General features: G+C 40.4%; 4 protein-coding genes across 4 annotated transcripts; all 4 read left to right on the plus strand.

Annotated features, from left to right (window-relative positions):
* The first annotated feature begins 6,238 nt into the window (after positions 1 to 6,238).
* Positions 6,239 to 7,089, plus strand: LOC121868476 (pro-resilin-like). Its single transcript, XM_042369142.1, has 3 exons — positions 6,239 to 6,344; positions 6,530 to 6,601; positions 6,751 to 7,089. Exons 1-3 carry the CDS (start codon positions 6,333 to 6,335, stop codon positions 6,985 to 6,987), a joined length of 321 nt encoding a protein of 106 aa, XP_042225076.1. The 5' UTR covers positions 6,239 to 6,332; the 3' UTR covers positions 6,988 to 7,089.
* Positions 7,090 to 10,436: 3,347 nt separating this feature from the next.
* LOC121868477 (pro-resilin-like) lies at positions 10,437 to 11,206 on the plus strand. The gene is made up of 3 exons (XM_042369143.1): positions 10,437 to 10,486; positions 10,647 to 10,718; positions 10,868 to 11,206. Exons 1-3 carry the CDS (start codon positions 10,475 to 10,477, stop codon positions 11,102 to 11,104), a joined length of 321 nt encoding a protein of 106 aa, XP_042225077.1. The 5' UTR covers positions 10,437 to 10,474; the 3' UTR covers positions 11,105 to 11,206.
* A 2,312-nt stretch (positions 11,207 to 13,518) lies between these two features.
* LOC121868478 (cuticle protein 19.8-like) lies at positions 13,519 to 14,385 on the plus strand. Its single transcript, XM_042369144.1, has 3 exons — positions 13,519 to 13,627; positions 13,826 to 13,897; positions 14,047 to 14,385. The coding sequence occupies exons 1-3, from the start codon at positions 13,616 to 13,618 to the stop codon at positions 14,281 to 14,283; spliced, it is 321 nt and encodes a 106-aa protein (XP_042225078.1). The 5' UTR covers positions 13,519 to 13,615; the 3' UTR covers positions 14,284 to 14,385.
* Positions 14,386 to 18,298: 3,913 nt separating this feature from the next.
* On the plus strand, positions 18,299 to 19,136 carry LOC121868469 (pro-resilin-like). The gene is made up of 3 exons (XM_042369127.1): positions 18,299 to 18,374; positions 18,577 to 18,648; positions 18,798 to 19,136. Exons 1-3 carry the CDS (start codon positions 18,363 to 18,365, stop codon positions 19,032 to 19,034), a joined length of 321 nt encoding a protein of 106 aa, XP_042225061.1. The 5' UTR covers positions 18,299 to 18,362; the 3' UTR covers positions 19,035 to 19,136.
* Positions 19,137 to 26,104: the final 6,968 nt, after the last annotated feature.

Here is a 26,104-nt window from a genome sequence, read left to right on the forward strand (position 1 = left end):
CCCATGTCATACCCAATTTCCCTCACAAAAATCCCCCCCACAAATCTATACCAAATTCCAAAAAAAAAAATCCTACATATAATTTAGGTCTATATTAAAAAGAAGATTTATACTTTCATTGACCAGTACTCATTGAATATGTAAATCTTGTCTCTATAGGCCCAGGGCAACTATTTCGTCCACAGGTTCTAGTTTCTATCACTGGCATATCTTTGATGGCGAAATTCTTTATCATTTCAGTAGTTGGTATGAAGTTTGCACATGTCTTTGATGCCACCTTTAAGTCTTTAACCCATAGCGAATTTGTAGAATGGCTTCCACCGATCTAACACAGGGGATTTCTGAGTTTTGTATGGACTTCGTTCATTTGCGAAAATATTCTCTCATCTGTTGCATTAGAATATGTTAGAGAAAGTAAAGCGTTCTTCCTGTCACCAATAAGATAGGCTCCGGGGTTGGAGTCCTGTAAGCTTGACTGTGATCGCTCGTCTTGACTTAAGGCACTCCACTTATTTTCCAAGTCATCCATATCAATAAATGTTGAGCTGTATTTGGAAGCCTCTTTTGAAATGCTTTCCTTTTGACAGAGAAGTAGCATGGCTTGGTTGCAATTGGTGTAGTTGGAGCAAGGTTTCACAGTTATGTGGAAAGCACGCCTGCACTTCACTGATAAATTCTATGACAAACTTTCTACAACACTCTTTGATATACTTATAATGGGTTCACTCAGAAAGCTATTCACAACTGCGTTACTGAACTCATGATCAAACTAAATTGAACAAGGTGGCTCCCATTATTTATTTAACAATGTTTGTCTCACTTCCTACAAACTCCCACAAAAATTAATTCCCATAACACCGACGGTATTACTTTGCCCCATTTCTCCCACAGATTCGTGGGAAATTTCTATGATTTGGCAACACTGCAAGTCTCCCTGCCATGTCGGGAAATAGTCACACTAAATCACATTTCCAAACCAGCCCCAAAACCGCCATATGACAATTCTTTTTTCAATATTCATTCTCTCTAATAATAATAATAATAATAATAATAATAATAATAATAATAATAACGCTCCTCAAAAGATGTTTATCTCGGTTTGGAGTACTGTTGTGGGAATACGTGATGTTTGGTGGGTCACTCCGGGGTCACCATTTGTGGGAATACGTGATGCTTGGTTCACACTCAGGATGGGATGGAGGAAGGAAACTCACAATGTGCTCTCTGTATACATATTGTATTGGATGTACAATGCAGCTTGGTGCTGGGAAGGCAGCGTGGTTACAAGCGTGATGTAGAGAGAGCTGGTTGGTGAGGATGCTCTGAGGCATACACTGGGGAGTTCGCGGGGTCGGCTACTCAGCGACATACACCTGGGGGGGTCCAAGATCAAATTATCACTGTCTATCTTTACTTTTAACCTCCTCTTCACCCCAGATCGGCTCGTTAGCCGCGTGGGCGATCGGTTACGTCTCTGTTACGCACTGTTGGCAAGTACTGGGCATGAACTGGCTCCTGAATGTATGTGAACCTGCTCCAGTACTTGTCAAGTTTGGTCTTAAAAGAGCTCACACTCGGTGCCGTCACAACACTCTCTGGCTATCCCATGACTGTTCTGTAGCTTTTAGTCAAATTTCTAATTGTATTACGTGGTTTGTTAATTACAACATTAATAACATTGTCAACACCTGGAGATTACTTTACGTGTGTAGTTACCACCTGCACATTCCTACTTTATTGGTATTGCTGAATAAAGGCTCTAAATTAACATTTCCATTCAGTGATGGCGATATATATATATTTTTTCATTTATGGTTATTATCTTATTTGTTTGTCTCCTATTGCTTTAGTTACTCTTATTTTTATTAAATTCTGAATTTTCTTTCCCATACTTCTATAAATTGCTATAGGTTCCGACTCTTATCTTCCAGCGTTTATTACACTTTAGTACGATCCATCACCATCTAAAGGCTCTCCCCCATCAGAGTTACAGTGTCCAAACACCCACGGCCGCCCACCTCTACCGCAAGCAATGGTAAAACAGCAGCCACACACCACAGAGGAGGTGGTCTGCCGTGTCACGCTGTTAAATGCACAGCCTGTGGCCGTTTTATTGTTCTCAGCGACCAGAGTCAAGGAAAAGTGGATAAGACGAGGAGGGGTTTTTGTTTTTAACTTCACTCCCGCTTGCTGTTGTGTCCGAGTCAGGGCCGGATTCAGGAGTGGGCAAAGTGGGCAGCTGCTCAGGGGCCTCCACAATCTGGGGGCCTCCACATATTACAATATTTACAATAAATACTTATTCTGAATCTATCTGACCTTGGACTTAAAGAAGCCTATACATGCATTCTTGGACAGAAACATTATTTGAGTAGAGGTTTATCTGATTAATAATGCAAAGAATCATCTCTCTATAATAACTAATAATATATTCTTTTCTGTGAAGTCTCTTGAAAATTTTTGACATGTGCGGTAGTAGCTATATCAGGGCTGGTCGACTTGAAACCACATGAATGACTCCAGTCATGTCTCACTTTTGTGTGTGTGTGTGTGTGTGTGGGAATTTGTACACTATCAATAAATATACAGTTAATTAAAAATTTCTCAATGTTCTAATTTCCTCAATATAACTGCATATGGCTTCAAAATTCTCCAAAGAAGTGTTCAAATTTCAAAATTTTCCCGGGGGGCTTACAGCGCCCCCCGGAACTCCCAGATGTTTAGGCTCGCTTCACTCACCACTCCACCCTCTTGGGTAATTATAATGAGGGGGGCCTCCACAAAGAGGCTGCCCATGGGCCTCCACAGGTCTAAATCCGGCACTGGTCCGAGTTATAGATGACCACTTACTGTATCCAGTAAAATCGCCATATATTGATTCAGCATGTATATAGACAGTTTAAATATACTCACAATGCATAATTATGTCAATACAGGTATATAAACAATATACATAGTGCCGATATACAGTATAATATTTACTTTACTTTTATCCTCTTCACCACTAATCGGCTCGTTAGCTGCTAGGGCGGTCGGTCACGTCTCTGTCACGCACTATTGGCAAGTACTAGTCATGTACTGGATCTCTGTTACGCTCTGTTGGCAGTTACTGGGCATGCACTGGCTCCTGAATGTACCTGAACCTGCTCCAGTGTTGATCAAGTCTGGTCTTGATAGAACTTACACTCGGTGCCGTCACAACACTTTCTGGCAGAAATATAATTTACATAATACAGGTACACAAACATTATGCATAAACAGTGTAGATATATGAAGTACATAGATAATGCAGGTACACAAATGTGAGTTCAGTATAGATGGATGCGACTCATTTACGAATCTTTCTCAAGCAACTTGCGAGAGGGGTGTGATTATTTATGTTAGGCAAGACCTTAGAGCCAGCCAGGTAAGAGTACAGGTAGAGGATGTTTTTGAAGAGTCCAAGTGGTGTAAAATTAAATTAAAGGAGACTGACTAACTTATTGCCGGGTGTTTCTACAGATCCCCAAACTGTAGCTTATTAAACCAAAGGAACTTAAGAGCCTTAATAGACAACGCAACGGTGCTCAACACTAATCACCTCCTTGTCATGGCGACTTCTACTGGAGAAACGAGACGACGCCAAATGACCCCTCTATTTTTGGGGGGGTAGAAACTCTGAGATATAATTTTCTGTTCCAACATGTTAAAGATCCGACTCATTACAGAGGGGAACAAACAACCAAGCCACTGGACCTCATCATAACTAACGAGGAGGGTATGGTGGCCAAGCTATAACACCTAGCCCCAGTTGGCACCAGTCACCACGTAACGTTGTCCAGGCCAAGGTGCAAATATTACAATGAAAATTACGACGGGATGACGGAGTATATGGGGAGTATCCACTGGCCTGACTCACTAAGGCAAAAGAACGCAGACACTGCGCTGAATATCATAGCCAGTAAAGTGAACCATTTGATCGAGACGTGGGTTAGGACAATCGATGAGCAGGACAGGAGGATGTATGCCAGATCCAGGAACCAAGCAAAGGCAGAGTGTAGAAGGAGTTCTAGAGGCTGATTGCAAGTGAGGTCAAGTCAAACCCAAAGGCGTTTTACCGCTATGCAAACTCGAAATTGAAAATGCGAGTAGGAGTATCGGATTCTGACAATGAAAAAGCAGAGGGGTTGAACAGTTTCCTTTCCTTGGTGTTCACAAGAAAGGATGCGAACAATCTTCCTGCGTTTGAGACTGACGGTTCGACACAGCACTGACCCACATTGTGTTCACAGAAGAGGGTATTAGAAATAAACTATCAAACCTAAAGGTTCATAAGAGTCCCGGCCCTGACATGATGCATCCCAGAGTGCTAAGAGAGTTGTGCAATGAGCTTGCTGAGCCCCTGAAGATCCTGTTCTGTAAATGCCTCGATTTGCAAAAGGTTCCCAGTGATTGGAAAATGGCTTATGTGAGTCCTATTTTCAAGAAGGGCGATCGACACTCCACGAATAATTATAGACCGGTGAGCCTGACCAGCATAGAGTGTAAAGTACTTGAGAGCATTATAGGATATGCCATGATGGAACATCTACTACGAAACAACCTTGTAAAGGATTGCGAACACGGTTTTATGCCGGGACGCTTCTGCTTAACACAATTCCTCAAGGTACTGAATATTTGGACCTAAATTCTGGAACAGAGTGGCAATATCGACAATATATACATAGATTTTGCCATGGCTTTCAACAGCGTACCCCATGAAAGGCAGAAAATTAAACTAGAAGGGTACGGGATTTGGGGAAATGTCATAGCGTGCATCAGAGACGTTCTCTATGATCGCAAGCAGTGTGTGGCGAATAATGGCACGAAATCGTCTTCTGTACCCATGACAAGCGGGGTACCACAGGGCAGTATATTGGGCCCGCTCTTGTTTGTTTGCTTCATAAATGACATGCCAGTTGCTACGCTCCTCCAAACAAATATTTGCTGATGATGCCAAGTTATTTCAGGAAATTAATAACTAAGCAGACTGTGAAGAGCTGCAGAAAGATCTCTGTGAGCTTCAAGAATGGTCAAAGAAATGGCTACTAAGATTCAGTGTTGCGAAGTGTAAGAGGCTGCACCTGGGACGTACCAACGGTAAGGAGGTGTATCATATGTCCCAAAGGGACGAAGAAACTGCATTAATTGGGACTGAATGCGAAAAGGACCTTGGTGTGTATGTTGACAATGAGCTGAAGTTCTTGGGCCATTGTGAGAAGAAGGTGTATCAAGCAACTAAATTATTAGGTCTTATAAGAAGGTCGTTCAGATAACTAGAGTGTCCATCCCTCGTAACGATCTTCAAGAGTGAGGTGCTTTCTTGTCTAGAGTACTGTTACCCCGTCTGGTCCCAGAGATATGCTCGGAACTGTCACTTAATTAAAAATGTCCAAAGGAGGGCCACCAGAATGGTGCCTGCACTTCGGCACCTAAGCTACACAGAGAGATTAGAGCGCCTAAAATTGCTTAGCTTATACTACAGGCAGGCAAAGGGTGGGGGGGGGGGGGGACTGTTTGAGGTGTATAAGCATCTCAAAGGTCACTACTCAGTCGAGTGTCCTTACTTGGAACTGGCGGACGCATGCCGCACAAGGGGTCGCAGGTCAACGTTGAAGAAGCCGCAAGTCCAGAAAACTGTGAGGGGTAACTTTTTCGGAGTGAGAATGTAAACTTTTGGAACAATCTGCCAGAGAGTGTTGTGACGAGATTGAGAGTGAGCTCTTTCAAGACCAGAGTTGACAAGCACTGGAGCAGGTTTAAATACATTCAAGAGCCAGTACATGCCCAGGCGGCTAAGCAGCCGATCAGTGGCGAAGAGGATAAAAGTAAAAGTCAAAAGTATAAATGTATTAGCAAGTACACGAGTCATTAGAACAATTAATAAGCTAGTTAAGAGGAATAAAGCAGTACAATATGAAAAAAAATATAGACAATATATAATCATTCATCTCCGTGCTGATGTTGTCTCAAGAAAATGTTCAGGAAGAGAAATCCCAATCATCGATATTCTGCAATATAGATTCCCTTTATTTTATCTATATAAAGAATCAGCATCAAATTATCAACACGATTCTGGGGGACAGAGGAGAACAATCTCTCCGACCTTCAGTCTGTGAGGCATAAAAATTACGTGCTTCTGAAGGCAAAAGCTAACGATGTGGTGATGGGAATGGGAGAAATTTCATTTTCTAAATATACATTTCCTGACCAACACCAGGTTGTGACGTCATAGGGAGGGACGGGGCCTGCAGTATATAACAGTGGCGGGTGTGTTGTGAGGCATCATTCTCGACCCATTTCTCATCTTCAACATGACACTTAAGGTTTGCATCATAAATGTCAAGATGATTTTATATTAATTATGTTTACATGATAACAGTACAAATTTAGGGTTTGTTCAGAAATGTTGATCAACAACAACCGTAAAATGAGTTGAATGTTATTTCTGGCAGAAGATGTGATGGTGAGGGTAAAATATAGATGGTGAGGAGTGTTGTGTATGTTGCAGGTACTGGTTGTGGCCGCCCTTGTGGTCGTCACCCTCGCCCGCCCAGACAACACCTACAACAACGATCCACAGGTGAGTTGGTCGCCGTCACAAACTGTATTAATGCATAACATTAAAGACTGATGACGACATCAGTGAGAGTATGGATGTTCATCCCTCAAGACTGTGGCTGTGATTTATTGCTTCTGTTGCCAGTGTTGTAAAGACTTGACTTCCTTCAGCCTCCTGCTCAGTACGACTTCAGCTACACGGTGAAGGACGACGCCTCCGGCAACGACTTCGGTCACCAGGAGAATCGTGACGGTGACTTCACCAAGGGCAACTACCATGTGCAGCTCCCCGACGGCCGTCTGCAGCAGGTAGCCTACAACGTTGAAGGTGACTCAGGCTTCGTGGCCGAGGTCACCTACCAGGGCGAGGCCCAATACCCACCACAACAACCACAACCTTATGCCTGAGTGTTGAACAGACCTCTTCCTACCACAACAACCTAACACCTGTCCCTGAATGCTGAGCACTGTAAAGGTTCACTAACTTATTAAATGAATGCTTTACGAAAATAAGAAGTTTCTTTGTACTGTCCCATGATCACTAGAGAACTAAGAACCTAAACAAGCGTAGTTCTTCACTTACAGGAACCAAATGATGAAATAAATGTTTTGGAAACATTGCAGATGAATGTTTATACAACTAGGTATACCATAAGTCGCTTACGTACCGGTAGTCGTTCACACCAAGAACAACTGATGTTTTACTGAGGTTAATAAAAACGATAAATAAATGATCAAATTGTCTTTAAGTCGCTGGCTAGTGACTACACAGTAGAAGGAAAAATATTGTCTTAAATATTAATTGATTTTGAACACAAACTTCTTTAACATTAATAATTAGAGAGATAAGGTCAATTAATAAACTTTGTAAAATATGAAAATCATATTTGTTTGGTAAGCTTGTGCAGGAGACAAGTGTTTGGGTCTCTGATAAGAAACAATATTTACACAGATGATCATCTTGACATGAACAATCACAACAAGTGAAGACTTTATATAGTAGATGACGGTGTGTGATGAGCAGTCACAGGGAGAGATGTTTCACAAATGACACGCCTGACGTTGTAAACTCCTCCATACAAATGTTTGACGAAGACGCCAAGTTATTTCCTGAAATCAAGACCAAGGGGACTGTGAGGAGCTGCAGAACGACCTCTGTGGGCTCCAAGAATGGTCGAAGAAAATGCTGCTGAGATTCAATGTCACGAAGTGTAAGAGGATGCACCTGGGGCGTACCAACGGTAAGGAGGCGTATCATATGGCCCAACGGGATGAAGAAACTGCACTATTTGAGACTGAATGTGAGAAGGACCTAGGTGTGTATGCTGACAATGAGCTGAAGTTCTCGGGCCATTACGAGAAGAAGGTAAATCAGGCAAATAAATTATTGGGTCTTATAAGAAGGTCGTTCAGATATCTAGACGGTCCGTCCCTCGTAACGATCTTCAAGAGTGAAGTGCTCCCCCATATGGGGTACTGTCACCCCGTCTGGTCCCCGAGATATGCTAGGGACTGTCTGTTGGTTGAAAATGTTCAAAGGAGGGCCACTAGACTGGTGCCTGCCCTTCGGCACCTCAGCTACCCTGAGAGATTGGAGCGCTGAACTTGCTTAGCTTATACTACAGACGGGCAAGGGGTGAGCTAATTGAGGTGAATAAGCATCTCAAGGGGCACTACTCAGTCGAGCGTCCTTACTTGGAGCTGGAGGACACTCGCCCCACAAGGGGTCACAGCTCAAGATTGAAGAAGCCACAAGTCCAGAAAACTGTGAGGGCAAACTTTTTCGGAGTGAGAGTTGTGAACTCTCGGAACAATCTGCCAGAAAGTGTTGTGACGGCACCGAGTGTGAGCTCTTTCAAGACAAGACTTGACCAACAGTGGAGCAGGTTCAGGTACATTCTGGAGCCGGTGCATGCCCAGTACTTGCTAACAGTGCGTAACAGAGACGTGACCGATCGCCCAAGCGGCTAAACGAGCCGATAAGTGGTGAAGAGGATAAAAGGTAAAAGGTATTGTGTTGGTGACAGACACCATTACTGGCGGGTCCAGGGAGGTGGCGTCTGCTGGGTGTTGACTGTGGCTTACCTGAACAACCTAACCTAAGGTAAACAAACTAACCTAGCATAAGGTAACCAGACATGTCCAAACTAACCAACTTTAAGGTAAACAAACGTGACTAAACCAATCTATTCTAAGGTAACCAAACATGACCTCATTAATCTAACCTAAATATTACCCAATGAAACTTTAATAGTGTTTGAAATAAACACGTAACACAATGTAACATGTAAGTCAGTACTACGAGTATGTTTATACAAACAGATTGACAATCATAATAGAACCTTCAAGAGGACCATTCAGTTAATTCATTGTCCCGACGGTCATCTTTCAGTAGACTTCAGGACATGATTGTTGTATTAAAAGATCAATGTTGTCAGGTCACAACAAAACTCGCCTTCAAGGAAACTTAGACATCAATGTCGACACTGTGTACACTGACGATGATAACAACGACTAGTACAACGGGTGTTTGCCATAATCTTATCTGTACTTGGTGGTGGTGAGATAAGCTTGAAACACAAGTAATGCAGAAGGATGAACCTTGGTGTACCAACAGTATGGTGGCGTGTCACACGTCCCAATGAGACGAGGAAACTTTATTTACTAAGATCAAATGTGAAAAGGACCAGAGTGTGTATGTTGAGAGTGAATTGAAGTTCTTGGACCATTGTGGGAAGAAAGTAAATAAAGCAAATAAGCTACTAGGTCTTATATGAAAGTCGTTTACGTAACTTATGGTCCGTCCCTCATCAATCGATCAATTAGAGTACCGTCCTCACATCTGAGGGTTGGCGACCACGTCCACACTAAATATCATCAGACTGTTATTACCAATCCTCTAAGATTTTGTATCTTTCTGGGGACCCAGTTTTTAATTTCATTCATCCATCCCAGTCTCCAACTTCCCCTGGCCCTCCTTCCCTAAACTTTGCCAATTAATTTTTTTTAATTATCCCCTCATCCCTAATTATTAGATCAAAGTGGCTCATTTATATTTTCTGTACATTTTAAATATTTTCTTGAAGTTGTTGCCAATTTTAGAAATTCTTCACTTGTTTTCTTGTCAGTGTGACTTGGTTTTAAGATTCACCTATAACACCACACTTCAAAGCCTCCAACCTTTTTCTGGTGTGTGCCGAGTGTCCACGGTTCTGACCCATACATCAGTCCTCGCCTTATAAAGCCTTTCAGCAGCCTTTTTCTCAAACTGAAATTAGATTTCTATTTCATTAGACCTTTTAGATTATTAAATGCTGTTTCTTGTTTTGATTTCTTCCATACATCTACCACCACAGCTAATGTTACTTCCCAAATACTCAAAATTTTCCACTTGTAAAAGTTCCCTGTTGCCTACCATAATTTTTATTTTAGTATTTTTCTATAAATGAGGACAAAACCATTACTAAAGATTTATTAAAATGAAGTAATATTAAGTTAACACTATAGTCCAGGTTTTATTAAGAAATATAATTTGATCTCAGAGATTTCTTCAATATTCTCACATTAACCTGCTATATTGAAAAAGTCAATGTAATTCATATTTTATCAACTCAATGTTTATTTAACATATTATCACCTTCGTCAGTTTACAGTATGAGAGTTGGAGACAAAAAAACTGACCTTCATTCGTGAAGGAATAAAACTTGTTTCTCTGGACAATAGTTTTAACGATATTGTGGTAACATTTGTGGCTCATAACATTATCTCTTACAAATATATGTTTTTCCTGTCCATCAGCGGGTGGTGACGTCACGTTAAGGGGCGGGTCCTGCAGTATATAATGGAGGCGGGTGTGTTGTGAGGCATCAGTCTCGACTCATCTCTCATCTTCAAAATGACACTTAATTAGCCATGTAAATATTCTTATGTTAACGTATTCTTATGTAGATGGATACATTTAGTATATAAAATTTGCTCAGAAATGTTGATCAACAACAACCGTAAAATGAATTGAATGTTATTTCTGGTAGAAGATGTGATGGTGAGGAGTGTTGTGTATGTTGCAGGTACTGGTTGTGGCCGCCCTTGTGGTCGTCACCCTCGCCCGCCCAGACAACACCTACAACAACGATCCACAGGTGAGTTGGTCGCCGTCACAAAATGTATTAATGCATAACATTAAAGACTGATGATGACATCAGTGAGAGTATGGATGTTCATCCCTCAAGACTGTGGCTGTGATTTATTGCTTCTGTTGCCAGTGTTGTAAAGACTTATCTTCCTTCAGCCTCCTGCTCAGTACGACTTCAGCTACACGGTGAAGGACGACGCTTCCGGCAACGACTTCGGTCACCAGGAGAACCGTGACGGTGACTTCACCAAGGGCAACTACCATGTGCAGCTCCCCGACGGCCGTCTGCAGCAGGTAGCCTACAACGTTGAAGGTGACTCAGGCTTCGTGGCCGAGGTCACCTACCAGGGCGAGGCCCAATACCCACCACAAGAACCACAACCTTATGCCTGAGTGTTGAACAGACCTCTTCCTACCACAGCAACCTAACACCTGTCCCTGAGTGCTGAGCACTGTAAAGGTTCACTAACTTATTAAATGAATGCTTTACGAAAATAAGAAGTTTCCTTTTGCTGTCCCATGATCACTAGAGAACTAAGAACCTAAACAAGCGTAGTTCTTCCCTTACAGGAACCAAATGATGAAATAAATGTTTTGGAAACATTGCAGATGAATGTTTATATAACTAGGTATACCGTAAGTCGCTTACGTACCGGTAGTCGTTCACACCAAGAATAACTGATGTTTTACTGAGGTTAATAAAAACGATAAATAAATGATCAAATTTTCTTTAAGTCGCTGGCTAGTGACTACACAGTAGAAGGAAAAATATTGTCTTAAATATTAATTGATTTTCAACACAATCTTCTTTAACATTAATAATTAGAGAGATAAGTTCAATTAATAAACTTTGTAAAATAGGAAAATCATATTTGTTTGGTAAGCTTGTGCAGGAGACAATTGTTTGGGTCTCTGGTAAGAAACAATATTTACACAGATGATCATCTTGACATGAACAATCACAACAAGTGAAGACTTTATATAGTAGATGACGGTGTGTGATGAGCAGTCACAGGGAGAGATGTTTACTGTGTTGGTGACAGAAACCATTACTGGCGGATTCAGGGAGGTGACATTTGCTGGGTGTTGACTGTGGCTTATCTGAACAACCTAGCCTAAGGTAAACAAACTATCCTATCATATGGTCACCAAACTAACCAATTTTAAGGTAACCTAACGTGACTAAACGAATCTATTCTAAGGTAACCAAACATGACCTCATTAATCTAATCTAAATATTACCCAATGAAACTTTAATGGTGTTTGAAATAAACACGTAACACAATGTAACATGTAAGTCAGTACTACGAATATGTTTATACAAACAGAATGACAATCATAATAGAACCTTGAAGAGGACCATTCAGTTAATTCATTGTCCCGACGGTCATCCTTCAGTAGACTTCAGGACATGATTGTTGTATTAAAAGATCAATGTTGTCAGGTCACAACAAAACTCGCCTTCAAGGAAACTTAGACATCAATGTCGACACTGTGTACACTGACGATGATAACAACGACTAGTACAATGGGTGTTTGCCATAATCTTATCTGTACTTGGTGGTGGTGAGATAAGCTTGAAACACAAGTGATGCAGAAGGATGAACCTTGGTGTACCAACAGTATGGTGGCGTGTCACACGTCCCAATGAGACGAGGAAACTTCATTTACTAAGATCAAATGTGAAAAGGACCCGAGTGTGTATGTTGAGAGTGAATTGATGTTCTTGGACCTTTGTGGGAAGAAAGTAAATAAAGCAAATAAGCTACTAGGTCTTATATGAAAGTCGTTTACGTAACTAATGGTCCGTCCCTCATCAATCAATCAATTAGAGTACCGTCCTCACATCTGAGGGTTGGCGACCACGTCCACACTAAATATCATCAGACTGTTATTACCAATCCTCTAAGATTTTGTATCTTTCTGGGGACCCAGTTTTTAATTTCATTCATCCATCCCAGTCTCCAACTTCCCCTGGCCCTCCTTCCCGAAACTTTGCCAATTATTTTTTTTTAATTATCCCCTCATCCCTAATTATTAGATCGAAGTGGCTCATTTATATTTTCTGTACATTTTAAATATTTTCTTGAAGTTGTTGCCAATTTTAGAAATTCTTCACTTGTTTTCTTGTCAGTGTGACTTGGTTTTAAGATTCACCTATAACACCACACTTCAAAGCCTCCAACCTTTTTCTGGTGTGTGCCGAGTGTCCACGGTTCTGACCCATACATCAGTCCTCGCCTTATAAAGCCTTTCAGCAGCCTTTTTCTCAAACTGAAATTAAATTTCTATTTCATTAGACCTTTTGGTTTATTAAATGCTGTTTCTTGTTTTGATTTCTTCCATACATCTACCACCACAGCTAATGTTACTTCCCAAATACTCAAAATTTTCCACTTGTAAAAGTTCCCTGTTGCCTACCATAATTTTTATTTTAGTATTTTTTCTATAAATGAGGACAAAACCATTACTAAAGAATGATTAAAATGAAGTAATATTAAGTTAACACTATCGTCCAGGTTTTATTAAGAAATATAATTTGATCTCAGATATTTCTTCAATATTCTCACATTAACCTGCTTTATTGAAAAAGTCAATGTAATTCATATTTTATCAACTCAATGTTTATTTAACATATTATCACCTTCGTCAGTTTACAGTATGAGAGTTGGAGACATAAAAAAACTGACCTTCATTCGTGAAGGAATAAAACTTGTTTCTCTGGACAATAGTTTTAACGATATTGTGGTAACATTTGTGGCTCATAACATTATCTCTTACAAATATATGTTTTTCCTGTCCATCAGCGGGTGGTGACGTCACGTTAAGGGGCGGGTCCTGCAGTATATAATGGAGGCGGGTGTGTTGTGAGGCATCAGTCTCGACTCATCTCTCATCTCCAAAATGACACTTAATGTTGGTATTGAGGGAATTTTTTTTTGCACATATTAGCCTGTGTTTCTATTCTTATGTTAAAGTGAAGTCACTGCTAGATGGCAGACTATTTAGTATATAAAATTTGCTCAGAAATGTTGATCAATAACAACCGTAAAATGAATTGAATGTTATTTCTGGTAGAAGATGTGATGGTGAGGAGTGTTGTGTATGTTGCAGGTACTGGTTGTGGCCGCCCTTGTGGTCGTCACCCTCGCCCGCCCAGACAACACCTACAACAACGATCCACAGGTGAGTTGGTCGCCGTCACAAAATGTATTAATGCATAACATTAAAGACTGATGATGACATCAGTGAGAGTATGGATGTTCATCCCTCAAGACTGTGGCTGTGATTTATTGCTTCTGTTGCCAGTGTTGTAAAGACTTGTCTTCCTTCAGCCTCCTGCTCAGTACGACTTCAGCTACACGGTGAAGGACGACGCTTCCGGCAACGACTTCCGCCAACAGGAGGCTCGGGACAGTGACTACATACAGGGCAACTACCATGTGCAGCTCCCCGACGGCCGTCTGCAGCAGGTAGCCTACAACGTTGAAGGTGACTCAGGCTTCGTGGCCGAGGTCACCTACCAGGGCGAGGCCCAATACCCACCACAACAACCACAACCTTATGCCTGAGTGCTGAACAGACCGCTTCCTACCACAACAAACTAACACCTGTCCCTGAGTGCTGAGCACTGTAAAGGTTCACTAACTTATTAAATGAATGCTTTACGAAAATAAGAAGTTTCTTTGTACTGTCCCATGATCACTAGAGAACTAAGAACCTAAACAAGCGTAGTTCTTCACTTACAGGAACCAAATGATGAAATAAATGTTTAGGAAACAACATGTAAGTGGTTGTACTTGTCATGGCCACTGCTGAATGACCTTCCTCTTTCAGCCGTTCTCCAACTTCTTGGCCCATTAATCAGACTCACGTTCTGAAATAACAGTTGTAGTTAACAGACCAGGATCATGTAGACACTCCTTGTTACCTCTGACCGAAAGTTGAAGGTAACATTTAATATAAGCACACTGTGAGAAAACATCCAAGGAAACTCTTCTTTATATTGTGCAAATTGGGTCAGGACTGAGATGTACTAATTTATAACAATTAACATCTAACATATTTACAGTAAAACAAGAGTACAGACATTGACACTGCATGGCCTTGTGGTCTCAACTGATTTAGTAATTTAACTTCTTAATCCCACAATATGGCTCTTCCTCCATTCACAGAAGTATCATTTAGTATTCACCCTAAATGCTGGTGAGTAATTTAATACCAAAATGTAGGATATACAATGGATGAAACAAGATTACAATCACTTTCCTGATCTCACATCCACACCCTGTATTCACCCCTGGAGGAAGACAGCTTCTAAATGTAAACAAACAATACATCATTTACAATTAGAATATTAACTCTTAAATTCTTTGTATAAGAACAAATATTATATGATTACAAATACATTGAACCAATACAATTCACATTAAATACAAAAAAAAAATCTAATTTCAAAGGATATACATCTTTTTTATATTGTAGTGGATATTTCCCCTACAGCTACAACTATCATTTGTCACTGACTAGCCGACCCCTTTCCGAATTCCCCAGCCAACGTCTCGTGGTCTAAGGTCGGCTACTAGCACCGCCTAACAAAGCGGAGGTCAACTATCAAGCCACGCCTACCTCCGCTAAAAAGATCTCACCTCGCCGTGACCTGTCCCCTTCTTCTATCTACAGCCACGCAGCACGCAACACCTCCTCTGAGCAAGCTCCTCACCAACCAGCTCTCTACTCCACGCTGCCAACCACGCTGCCACTTCCCAGCACCAAGTTGCCCTGTACATCCAATACAATATATATACAGAGAGAGCACTGTGAGTTTCCTTTCTCCAACCCATCCTGAGTGTGAACCAACATCACGAAGCCCCACAATGTCTCCTCTCCTTTCATAGAAACCAAACCACTCTTGCAACGGTTACTGATACAAAAAGAACATTCAGCACACTTAAAGATATTATACAACGGTTATGTATTGTTATAGAAATGTATAAGTAGTTCATTTTTAAGATAACAAAATATTAGAAAGGATGATAAAATTTAGCTTAGGAATACATAGAAAAATGTATTTCTTTTATACAATGCCATCGAAATGTGAACGCTGTGCTTTTCGTGATTAATAAAGAAGATAATTATCATGAACAGCCAAAGAAAAAAAAGGTTAAAAATTTTTTTTTGTGAATTTCGACAAGAAACTTTAATAAGTAGTGAACACTTTACAGTATATAGTAGATGACGGTGTAATTGTACGACAGACACTTTTACTGGCGGGTTCAGGGAGGTGAGGTCTGCTGGGTGTTGACTGTGGCTTACCTGAACAACCTAACCTGAGGTAAACAAACTAATCTAAGGTGACCAAACATGGCCATTATGTGTTACTGCTCTTCACGGCATGGTATACTTGCTTCACAACTAGGTACAGTATTTTCCCGGAGCCTTAAGTGTGCTTTTTCGACCTGACAGTCGCCTTGATGTGCAAAACTTTGTTTATAGGCGTCAGTTGTCACACTGTTTTCGCTGGGTCTAAACTTACTATATTTGTTGCCATACATTTTACCATCCTACAAAGTTATTAATTTCCTTATTACAGTAAGAAGCAAAAAGTAAACAAATACAGCCAACGTAGATAGAGTTTTTATATTACAGTACAGTATTAAGAAAAAACTGTATCATGTAAGTCACTGTTGGATGGAAAAACAGAATAAACTGAAAATACGACTATTTATTTAGGGCAGCAAACTCAGTAAATGACATGTTCAAGTAAAACGTAAGGAGACAATAAGACAATTTCGTTTAACACCACCAAAGTGTAGGTAACCAGGGTTGACTCTGTACCCGTGTCTTCAGCTGTAGGGAGCTGAAATTATCGACAAAGTTGCAAAAAATTCGAGCAGTGGTCCTCCCCAACCTGCTATATGGCAGCGAGACATGGGTCACATACAGGAGGCACCTCAAGGCACTTGAAAACTTTCACCAACGTGGTCTACGTTCATCCTCCGAGTTCGCTGGGAAGGCAAGAGAACAAATGCCAGTATTATTGCTGACACCAACTGTAGGAGCATCGAGGCTACCATTATCCATGAACAACTACGATGGACTGGCCATGTTACCCGCATGGACGACAGTAGACTGTCAAAGCAGCTACTTTACAGTCACTTAACAAATAATAAACATAATACTGGTGGGCAACTGAAAAGGTATAAGGATAGTCTTAACACAAACCTGGAAAGTGACAAATAGACCCCCTCACCTGGGAGACGATTACTCCACATCCTAATGCTTGGAGGAGCACCACATGAGAAGGTGTCAATACTTTCGAGTTAGCCCGACTGCATAATGAGGCAGACAAGCGCCAACGCCGGAAAGACGCTGCCATCGCCTCTCCCGCACTAGATGTAGCCCTCCACATGTGCAACATCTTTGAACAACTCTGCCGGTCCCGTATCGGCCTCTTGAGTCACCTCAGAGCTCACCAACCTAGGTGACATCCTTAATAACTCATATCATTGTATCATAGCTGGATGATCGTCAAGCTTGATTTCGAGTAAGAGCAAAGTAGTAGTAGTAGTAACCAGGGCAGGTACAGTCTCTCAAAAAAGTTTCTGTCCACTCTCTGTGTGGAACATTATGAGGCCACAGATGATAGATATTGGGCCATGTATTTACTTTGATATATAGTTTAACATAAGTAATGCAGTGTGTATTTATTTTGGCATAATTTATATGATGTTCAGTTCCCAAATGTAGTAGGATCTTTATGCCACAGAGCCATGCATATCAAACCTCCCGGGACATCACGAGTTGCATGTAGCATTTGGCAAGTCATCGGATCCATCCTGGCAGATTTTTTTTTTTGAGATACTGTACATTTAGATTATCAAGGGCATGTAAATGGTGACATTCTGTGATCAGTGACTCTCCCTGAGGCACGTGGTCCCTGACAGTGGCACAATCGAGGCAAGAAGGCTAAAGAGTATTAACTGTGGGACTGTTGCAGAGTTTGAAGGAAGAAAGTGTTAGAGCCTCACCGCCTCAGAGACTTGCCAATAAGTCAGTCTCCCAGCCTCATTTGAGACGAGACAATTCTAGATCTGCGTATCGTACGTCTTCGTCACCGATACTAATATGAGAAAGGAAAAGCTGATCGTATGTCAGATAGATAGACTAACAGGCCTTTTTTCCTACGTTAAATAAGATATTTGATCAAATATAGAATTAAATGTTTATTATTATAGATTCACCAATTTAAAATAAAAACAAAAGCCAAAAGACTTTTCAAGCTTGTGTTTACAACTAGAGCATTACCAGACCTTCCATCAACATTTCTTAGATATCAATACATTTTAATGCAATTCTAAAAGGGTGAATTCCAAATATATTAAATTATATAATCACCAACATGACTGCCATAACCTGAAACAAAATAATTTCTGTCCTTATTCGTGAAGGAACAAACCATGTTTCTCTGGACGATAATTTTAACGATATTGTGGTAACATTTGTGGCTCACAACATTTTCTCTTACAAATTTATATTTTTCTTGTCCATCAGCAGGAGGTGACGTCACAGGGAGGGGAGGGGCCTGCAGTATATAACGATGGCGGGTGTGTTGTGAGGCATCAGTCTCGACTCACCTCTCATCTTCAACATGACTCTTAAGGTTTGCATCATAAATGTCAACATGATTTTCTGTTAATATGTTGGCGGGAAACGATTGTAAGGCGGAAAAAAATAAAAAAAATAGGGTTTGTTCAGAAATGTTGATCAACAACGACCGTAAAATGAGTTGAATGTTATTTCTGGCAGAAGATGTGATGGTGAGGGTAAAATATAGATGGTGAGGAGTGTTGTGTATGTTGCAGGTACTGGTTGTGGCCGCCCTTGTGGTCGTCACCCTCGCCCGCCCAGACAACACCTACAACAACGATCCACAGGTGAGTTGGTCGCCGTCACAAAATGTATTAATGCATAACATTAAAGACTGATGATGACATCAGTGAGAGTATGGATGTTCGTCCCTCAAGACTGTGGCTGTGATTTATTGCTTCTGTTGCCAGTGTTGTAAAGACTTGTCTTCCTTCAGCCTCCTGCTCAGTACGACTTCAGCTACACGGTGAAGGACGACGATTCCGGCAACGACTTCGGTCACCAGGAGAACCGTGACGGTGACTTCACCAAGGGCAACTACCATGTGCAGCTCCCCGACGGCCGTCTGCAGCAGGTAGCCTACAACGTTGAAGGTGACTCAGGCTTCGTGGCTGAGGTCACCTACCAGGGCGAGGCCCAATACCCACCACAACAACCACAACCTTATGCCTGAGTGTTGAACAGACCTCTTCCTACCACAACAACCTAACACCTGTCCCTGAGTGCTGAGCACTGTAAAGGTTCACTAACTTATTAAATGAATGCTTTACGAAAATAAGTAAGTTTCTTTGTACTGTCCCATGATCACTAGAGAACTAAGAACCTAAACAAGCGTAGTTCTTCCCTTACAGGAACCAAATGATGAAATAAATGTTTGGGGAAAAAACAACATGTAAGTGGTTGTGGTCTTGTTTCGCGGCCACTGCTGAATGACCTTCCTTTTCTGCCGTTCTCCAACTTCTTGGTCGCATTAATCAGACTCACGTCTCTGAAATAACAGTTGTAGTTAACAGACCAGGATCATGTAGACACTCCTTTGTTACCCTGACCGAAAGTTGAAGGTAACATTTAATATAAGCACACGGTGGAGAAAAAACATCCAAGGAAACTCTTCTTTATATTGTGCAAATTAAGTCAGACTGAGATGTACTAATTTATAACAATTAACATCTAATATATTTACAGTAAAACAAGAGTACAGACATTACCTTGCATGGCCTTGTGGTCTCAACTGATTTAGTAATTTAACTTTAATCCTGTTAACATGGGCTTTCCTCCATTCACAGAAGTATCATTTAGTATTCACCTCAAATGCTTGGGTGTGAGTAATTTAATACCAAAATGTAGGATATGTCAGATGGAAACAAGATTATAAATTACTTTCCTGATCTCACATCCACACCCCTGTATTCAATTCCCTGGAGTGAAGACAGCTTCTAAATGTAAAACAAACAATACATCATTTATGAATTAGAATATTAACTTCAAATTCCTTTTGTATAAGAACAAATATTATATGATTACAAATACATTGAACCAATACAATCTAAGCATTAAATACAAAAAAAATCTAATTTCAAAGGATATACATTTTTTATATTGTAGTGGATATTTCTACAGCTACAACTATCATTTGTCACTGACTAGGCCGACCCCCTTCCGAATTCCCCAGCCAATGTCTCGTGGTCTAAGGTCGGTTACTAGCACCGCCTAACAAAGCGGAGGTCGACCATCAAGCCACGCCTACCTGCTAAAAGATCTCACCCTGCCGTGACCTGTCCCTTCTTCTATCTACAGCCACGCAGCACTTCAACACCTCCTCTGGAGCAAGCTCACCAACCAGTTTCTCGATTCCCGGTCGCTGCCAACCACGCTGCTACTTCCTGCACCAAGTTGCCCTCTGTACATCCAATACAATATATATACAGAGACATCAGAGTTTCCTTTCTCCAACCCATCCTGAGTGTGAAATCCAACATCACAAAGCTCATAATAATGTCTCCTCTCCTTTCATAGAAACCAAAACCAATTTTGCAACGGTTATTGATAATAAAAAGAAATATTCAAAGCACACTTAAAGATATTATACAACGGTTATGTATTGTTATAAATGTATAAGAAAGCTCTATTTTAAGATAACAAAATATTAGAAAGGATGATAAAAATAGCTTAGGAATACATAGAAAATGTATTTCTTTTATACAATGCCATCGAAATGTGAACGCTCTGGCTTTTCGTGATTAATAAAGAAGATAATTATCATGAACAGCCAAAGAAAAAGGTTAAAAATTTTTTGTGAATTTCGACAAGAAACTTTTAATATGGTGAAGCCACTTCAGTATAAGGCAGGTAGATGACGGTGTAATTGCAGACAGACACTTTACTGGTGTCTAGGAGGTGAGGCCTGCTGGGTGTTGACTGTATTTACCTGGAAACAACCTAACCTGAGGTAAACAAACTAATCTAAGGTGACCAAACATGGCCATTATGTGTTACTGTTTCTTCACGGCATGGTATACTAGTTTCACAACTAGGTACAGTATTTTCCCCGAGCCTTATAAAGCTTTTTTCTTGACCTGACAGTCGCCTTGGATGTGCGTAAAACTTTTGTTTATAGGCGTCAGTTGTCACACTGCTTGCTGGTCTAAAACTTTTACGATATTACATGCATTTTACTGCTATCTCATGCTATTAATTTCTATTACAGTAAGAAGCAAAAAGTAAAACAAATATTAGCCAACGTAGATAGAGTTTTTTGATATACATAAGGCTGTATTAAGAAAAACTGTATCATGTAAGTCACTGTTGGATAGAAAACAGAATTAACTGAAAATACGACCATTATTTAGCAGCAAACCTGCAAATGACAGCGTTCAAGTAAAACGTAAGGAGACATTAAGACACTTGCTTAATACCACCAAAGTGTAGGTAACCAGGTAGACTCTGTACCCGTGTCTTCAGCTGTAGGGAGCTGAAAATTATCGACAAAGTTGCAAAAAATTCGAGCAGTGGTCCTCCTAAACTCCTGCTATATGGCAGCGAGACATGGGTCACATACAGGAGTGGGGCACCTCTCAAGGCACTTTGAAAACTTTCACCAACGTGTCTACGTTCATCCTCCGAGTTCGCTGGGAAGACAAGAGAACAAATGCGGCTGCTGACACTAACTGTAGGAGCATCGGAGGTTACCATATTATCCATGAACAACTACGATGGACTGGCCATGTTGCCCATGGACGATACAGTAGACTGTCAGCAGCTACTTTACAGTCATCACCCAACGAATAATAAAACATAATACTGGTGGGCAACTGAAAAGGCATATGATAGTCTTTAACACAAACATGGAAAGTGACAAATAGACCACCTGGGGAGACGATTACCCACAGCCTAATGCTTTTCTTGGAGGACACGAAGAGAAGGCACAAATACTGGAGTTAGCCCGACTGTATAATGAGGCAGACAAGCGCCAACGCCAAAGATGCTGCCATCGCCTTCTCCCGCACCAGATGCAGCCTCCACATGTGCAACATCTTTGAACAACTCTGCCGGTCCCGTATCGCATTCTTTTGAGTCACCTCAGAGTCGCATACCAACCTAGGTGACATCCTTCTTAATAACTCATATCATTGTATCATAGCTGGATGATTGTCAAGCTGCATCTTTATAAGAGCAAAAGTAGTAGTAGTGAAAAAATCAGGGCAGGTACAGCTTCTAAAAAAGTTTATCCACTCTGTGAGCATTATGAGCCACAGATGATAGATATTGGGCCATGCATTTATTTGATATATAGCTTGAACATAAGTAATGCAGTGTGTATTTATTTTGGCATAATTTATATGATGTTCAGTTCTAATGTAGTAGGATCTTATGCCACAGACATGCATGCCTCAACCTCCTGGAGATCAGAGCGTATGTAGCATTTGGCAAGTCATCGATCCATCCCGGCAGATATTTTTTTTTTGAGATATCAGCATTTAGATTATCAAGGGTGGTGCCAAATGGTGAGCATTCTGTGACTGTGACTCTCCCTCGTATAATGTATCCCTGACAGTGGTACAATCGAGGCAATATGTTTAAAGTATTAACTGTGGACTGCTGCAAGAGTTTAAAGAAAGTAGAGCCTCACCGCCTCAGAGATTCTGCTAATAAGTCAGCTCCCCACTCAATTGAGACGAGTATACCAGATCTATGTATCGTACGTTCTTTCGTCACCGATACTAATATGAGAAAGGTAAAGCTTGATCGTATGTCAGACAGATAGATCAACAGGCCTTTTTTCCCAACGTTAAAAAAGATATTTGATCAAATAAAGAATTAAATGTTTATTAATATAGATTCACCCAATTTAAAATAAAAACAAAAGCCAAAAAGACTTTTTCAAGCTTGTGTTTACAACCAGAGCACACAAATCAATGCACATTTCTTATATCAACACATTTTAATGCAATTCTAAAAGGGCGAATTTCAAACATATGTTAAAACCATATAATCACCAACATGACTGCCATAACCTGAAACAAAATAATTTCTGTCCTTATTCTAAGGAAACAAACCATGTTTTCTGGGACGATAGTTTAACGATATTGTGGTAACATTTGTGCCCAGCACGATTTTCTCTTACAAATTTCATATTTTTCCTTTGTCCATCAGCACAGGAGGCACTTCTTACAGGAAGTGGGGGCCTGCAGTAACGATGGCGGGTGTACAGAGGCATTAGTCTCGACTCACCTCTCATCTTCAACATGACTCTTAAGTTTAGCAAACGCCAACATGATTTTCACAATATGTTGAAGGGAAACGATTAAAGGTGAAAAAAAATAAAAAATAGGTTTGTTCAGAAATGTTGATCAACAACGACCGTAAAATGAGTTGAATGTTATTTCTGGCAGAAGATGTGATGGTGGAGGGTAAAATATAGATGGTGAGGAGGTTGGTGTATGTTGCAGGTACTGCCGCATGCCCCTTGTGGTCGTCACCTCGCCCGCCCAGACAACACTCTACAAATAAACGATCCACAGGTGAGTTGGTCGCCGTCACAAAATGTATTAATGCATATGACAGACCGATGATGACATCAGTGAGAGTATGGATGTTCATCCCTCAAGACTGTGGTTGTGATTTATTGTTTGGCCACAGTGTTGTAAAGACTTATCTTTCCTTCAGCCTCCTCGCCCAGTACGAATTTCAGCTACACAGAAGGACGACGCTTCCAAGAACGACTTCGGCCAACAGGGAGGCTCGGGACAGTGACTACATACAGGGCAATTACCATGTGTAGCTCCCTCGATTTGGCCGTCTTGCAGTGAGGTAGAAATATGACTGCTAAAGGTGACTCAGGCCGTGGCCGAGGTCACCTACCAGGGCGAGTGTGCCCATCACTCACCCACAACAACCACAACCTTATGCCTGAGTGCTGAACAGACCCTTCCTCACAACAACCCAACACCTTGAATGCTGAGCACTGTAAAGGTTCACTAACTGGCTACAAACAACGCATTACGAAAATAGTTTCTTTTGCTGTCCATGAGATCAATACTAGAGAACTAAGAACCTAAACAAGCGAGTTCTCCTTACAGTGAACCAAATGATGAAATACTGAGAATGTTGGAAACATTGCAGATGAATGTTTATATAATCAGGGTATACCGTAAGTCGCTTACGTACCGTAGTCGTTCGCTACCCAAGAATAACTGATAAGTGATGGTGTTAATAAAATGATAAATAAATGATCAAATTGTCTTTTAAGTCGCTGGCTAGTGACTAATAGAAGGAAAATATTGTCTTAAATATTTAATTGATTTGGAACACAAACTTCTTTAACATTAATAATTAGAGAGATAAGTTCAATTAATAAACTTTGTAAAATAGGAAAATCATATTTGTTTGGTAAGCTTGTTGTGTAGTACGCGTTTAGCCTCTGATACAGTATCAATATTTACAGATGATCATCTTGACATGAAACAATCACAACAAGTGAAGACTTTATATAGTAGATGTGACTAAAAAGATGAGTAACAAGCAGGAGATGTTTACTGTGTTGGTGACAGGAAACCAGTTACTGGCGGATCGTGAGCAGACATTTGCTGGTGTTGACTGTGGCTTTATCTGAACAACCTAGTCAAGGTAAACAAATCTGATCTACCATATGGTCACCAAACCAACCAATTTTAAGGTAAATCTCTTAACGTGACTAAACGAATCAGGCTCAAGGCAATCCAAAACAGACCTCATTAATCTAATCAAATATTACCCAATGAAACTTTAATAGTGTTTGAACAAACACGCAACACAATGTAACATGTAAGTCAGCATTACGAATATGTTTTGATACAAACAGAACACAATCATAATAGAACCCGAAGAGGACCCTTTCATCTAAAGCATCCACTGTCCTGACGGTCATCTTTCAGTAGACTGGTGACAGAACAGTTGTATATTAAAAGATCACTGCTGTTGTGGTCACAACAAAACTCGCCTTCAAGAAAACTTTCTAGACATCAATGTCGACACTGTGTACACTGGGATTACGAGATAACAACGACTAGTACAACGGTGTCAGCTATAATCTACCCCACTTGGTGGTGGTGAGATAAGCCGGAAACACAAGTAATGCAGAAGATGAACCTTGGTGTACTAACAGTATGGTATGTGGTCAAGCACGTCCCAATGAGACGAGGAAACTTCATTTACTTTTTCAAGATCAAATGTGAAAAGGAATCTGAGTGTGTATGTTGAGAGTGAATTGAAGTTCTTGAATCATCAGGGAAGAAAGAAATAAGCAATGGCTACCAGGGTCTTATAAAGGGCAAAAGTCGTTTACGTAACTACCTGGTCCGGTCCTCATCAATCAATCAATTAGAGCACGTCTCATCTGAGGGTTGGCGACCACGTCCACACTAAATATCATCAGATCTGTTTTTTATCAATCAGGATTTGTATCTTTCTTGGGACCCAGTTTTAATTTCATTCATCCATCCCAGGTCTCCAACTCTCCCCTGGCCCTCCTTCCTCCTGAAACTTACAATTATTTTTTTAAATTATCCCTCATCCCTAATTATTAGATCGAAGTGGCTCATTTTATATTTTCTGGTACATTTTAAATATTTTCTTGAAGTTGTTGCCAATTTTAGAAATTCTTCACTGTTTTTCAGTCAGTGTGACTTATGGTGATTCAAATTTCATAACACTAATAATTTCAAAGCCTAACTTTTTCTTTGTGTGCCGAGGTCTGTTTTGTCTCTGACCCATACACTGTCCTCGCCTTTAGTGCCTTCTTTTCAGCAGCCTTTTTCTCTCAAATCCGAAATTAGATTTCTATTTCATTAGACCTTTTAGATTATTAAATGGCTGTTTCTTGTTTTGATTTCTTTCCATATCTAACATCACAGCTAATGTTACTCTCAACATCAAAATTTTCTCACTTTGTAAAAGTTCCCTGTTGTCATATAATTTTTTTTTATTTAGTATTTTTCTTATAAATGAGTATACAAAACTATTACTAAAGATTTATTAAAAATGAAGTAATATTAAGTTAACACTATAGTCCAGGTTTTAGTTAAGAAATATAATTTGATCTCAGATATTTCTTCAATATTCTCACATTAACTCGCTATATTGAAAAGTCATGTAATTCATATATTTTATCAACTCAATGTTTATTAACACATGTCACCAGTTTACAGTATGAGAGTTGGAGACAAAAAACTGACTTTCATTCGTGAAGGAATAAACTTGTTTCTC

This window comes from Homarus americanus, unplaced genomic scaffold (genome assembly GCF_018991925.1).
Source record: "Homarus americanus isolate GMGI-L3 unplaced genomic scaffold, GMGI_Hamer_2.0 scaffold7585, whole genome shotgun sequence".
NCBI classification, from domain to species: Eukaryota; Metazoa; Arthropoda; class Malacostraca; order Decapoda; family Nephropidae; genus Homarus; species Homarus americanus.

Excerpts from the sequence above, each read along its gene's own strand:
- LOC121868477 (XM_042369143.1), top strand. Across the intron at positions 10,719-10,867 it reads CCTACAACAACGATCCACAG|CCTCCTGCTCAGTACGACTT; the intron begins GTGAGTTGGTCG and ends ATCTTCCTTCAG.
- LOC121868476 (XM_042369142.1), top strand. Across the intron at positions 6,602-6,750 it reads CCTACAACAACGATCCACAG|CCTCCTGCTCAGTACGACTT; the intron begins GTGAGTTGGTCG and ends GACTTCCTTCAG.
- LOC121868469 (XM_042369127.1), top strand. Across the intron at positions 18,649-18,797 it reads CCTACAACAACGATCCACAG|CCTCCTGCTCAGTACGACTT; the intron begins GTGAGTTGGTCG and ends GTCTTCCTTCAG.
- LOC121868478 (XM_042369144.1), top strand. Across the intron at positions 13,898-14,046 it reads CCTACAACAACGATCCACAG|CCTCCTGCTCAGTACGACTT; the intron begins GTGAGTTGGTCG and ends GTCTTCCTTCAG.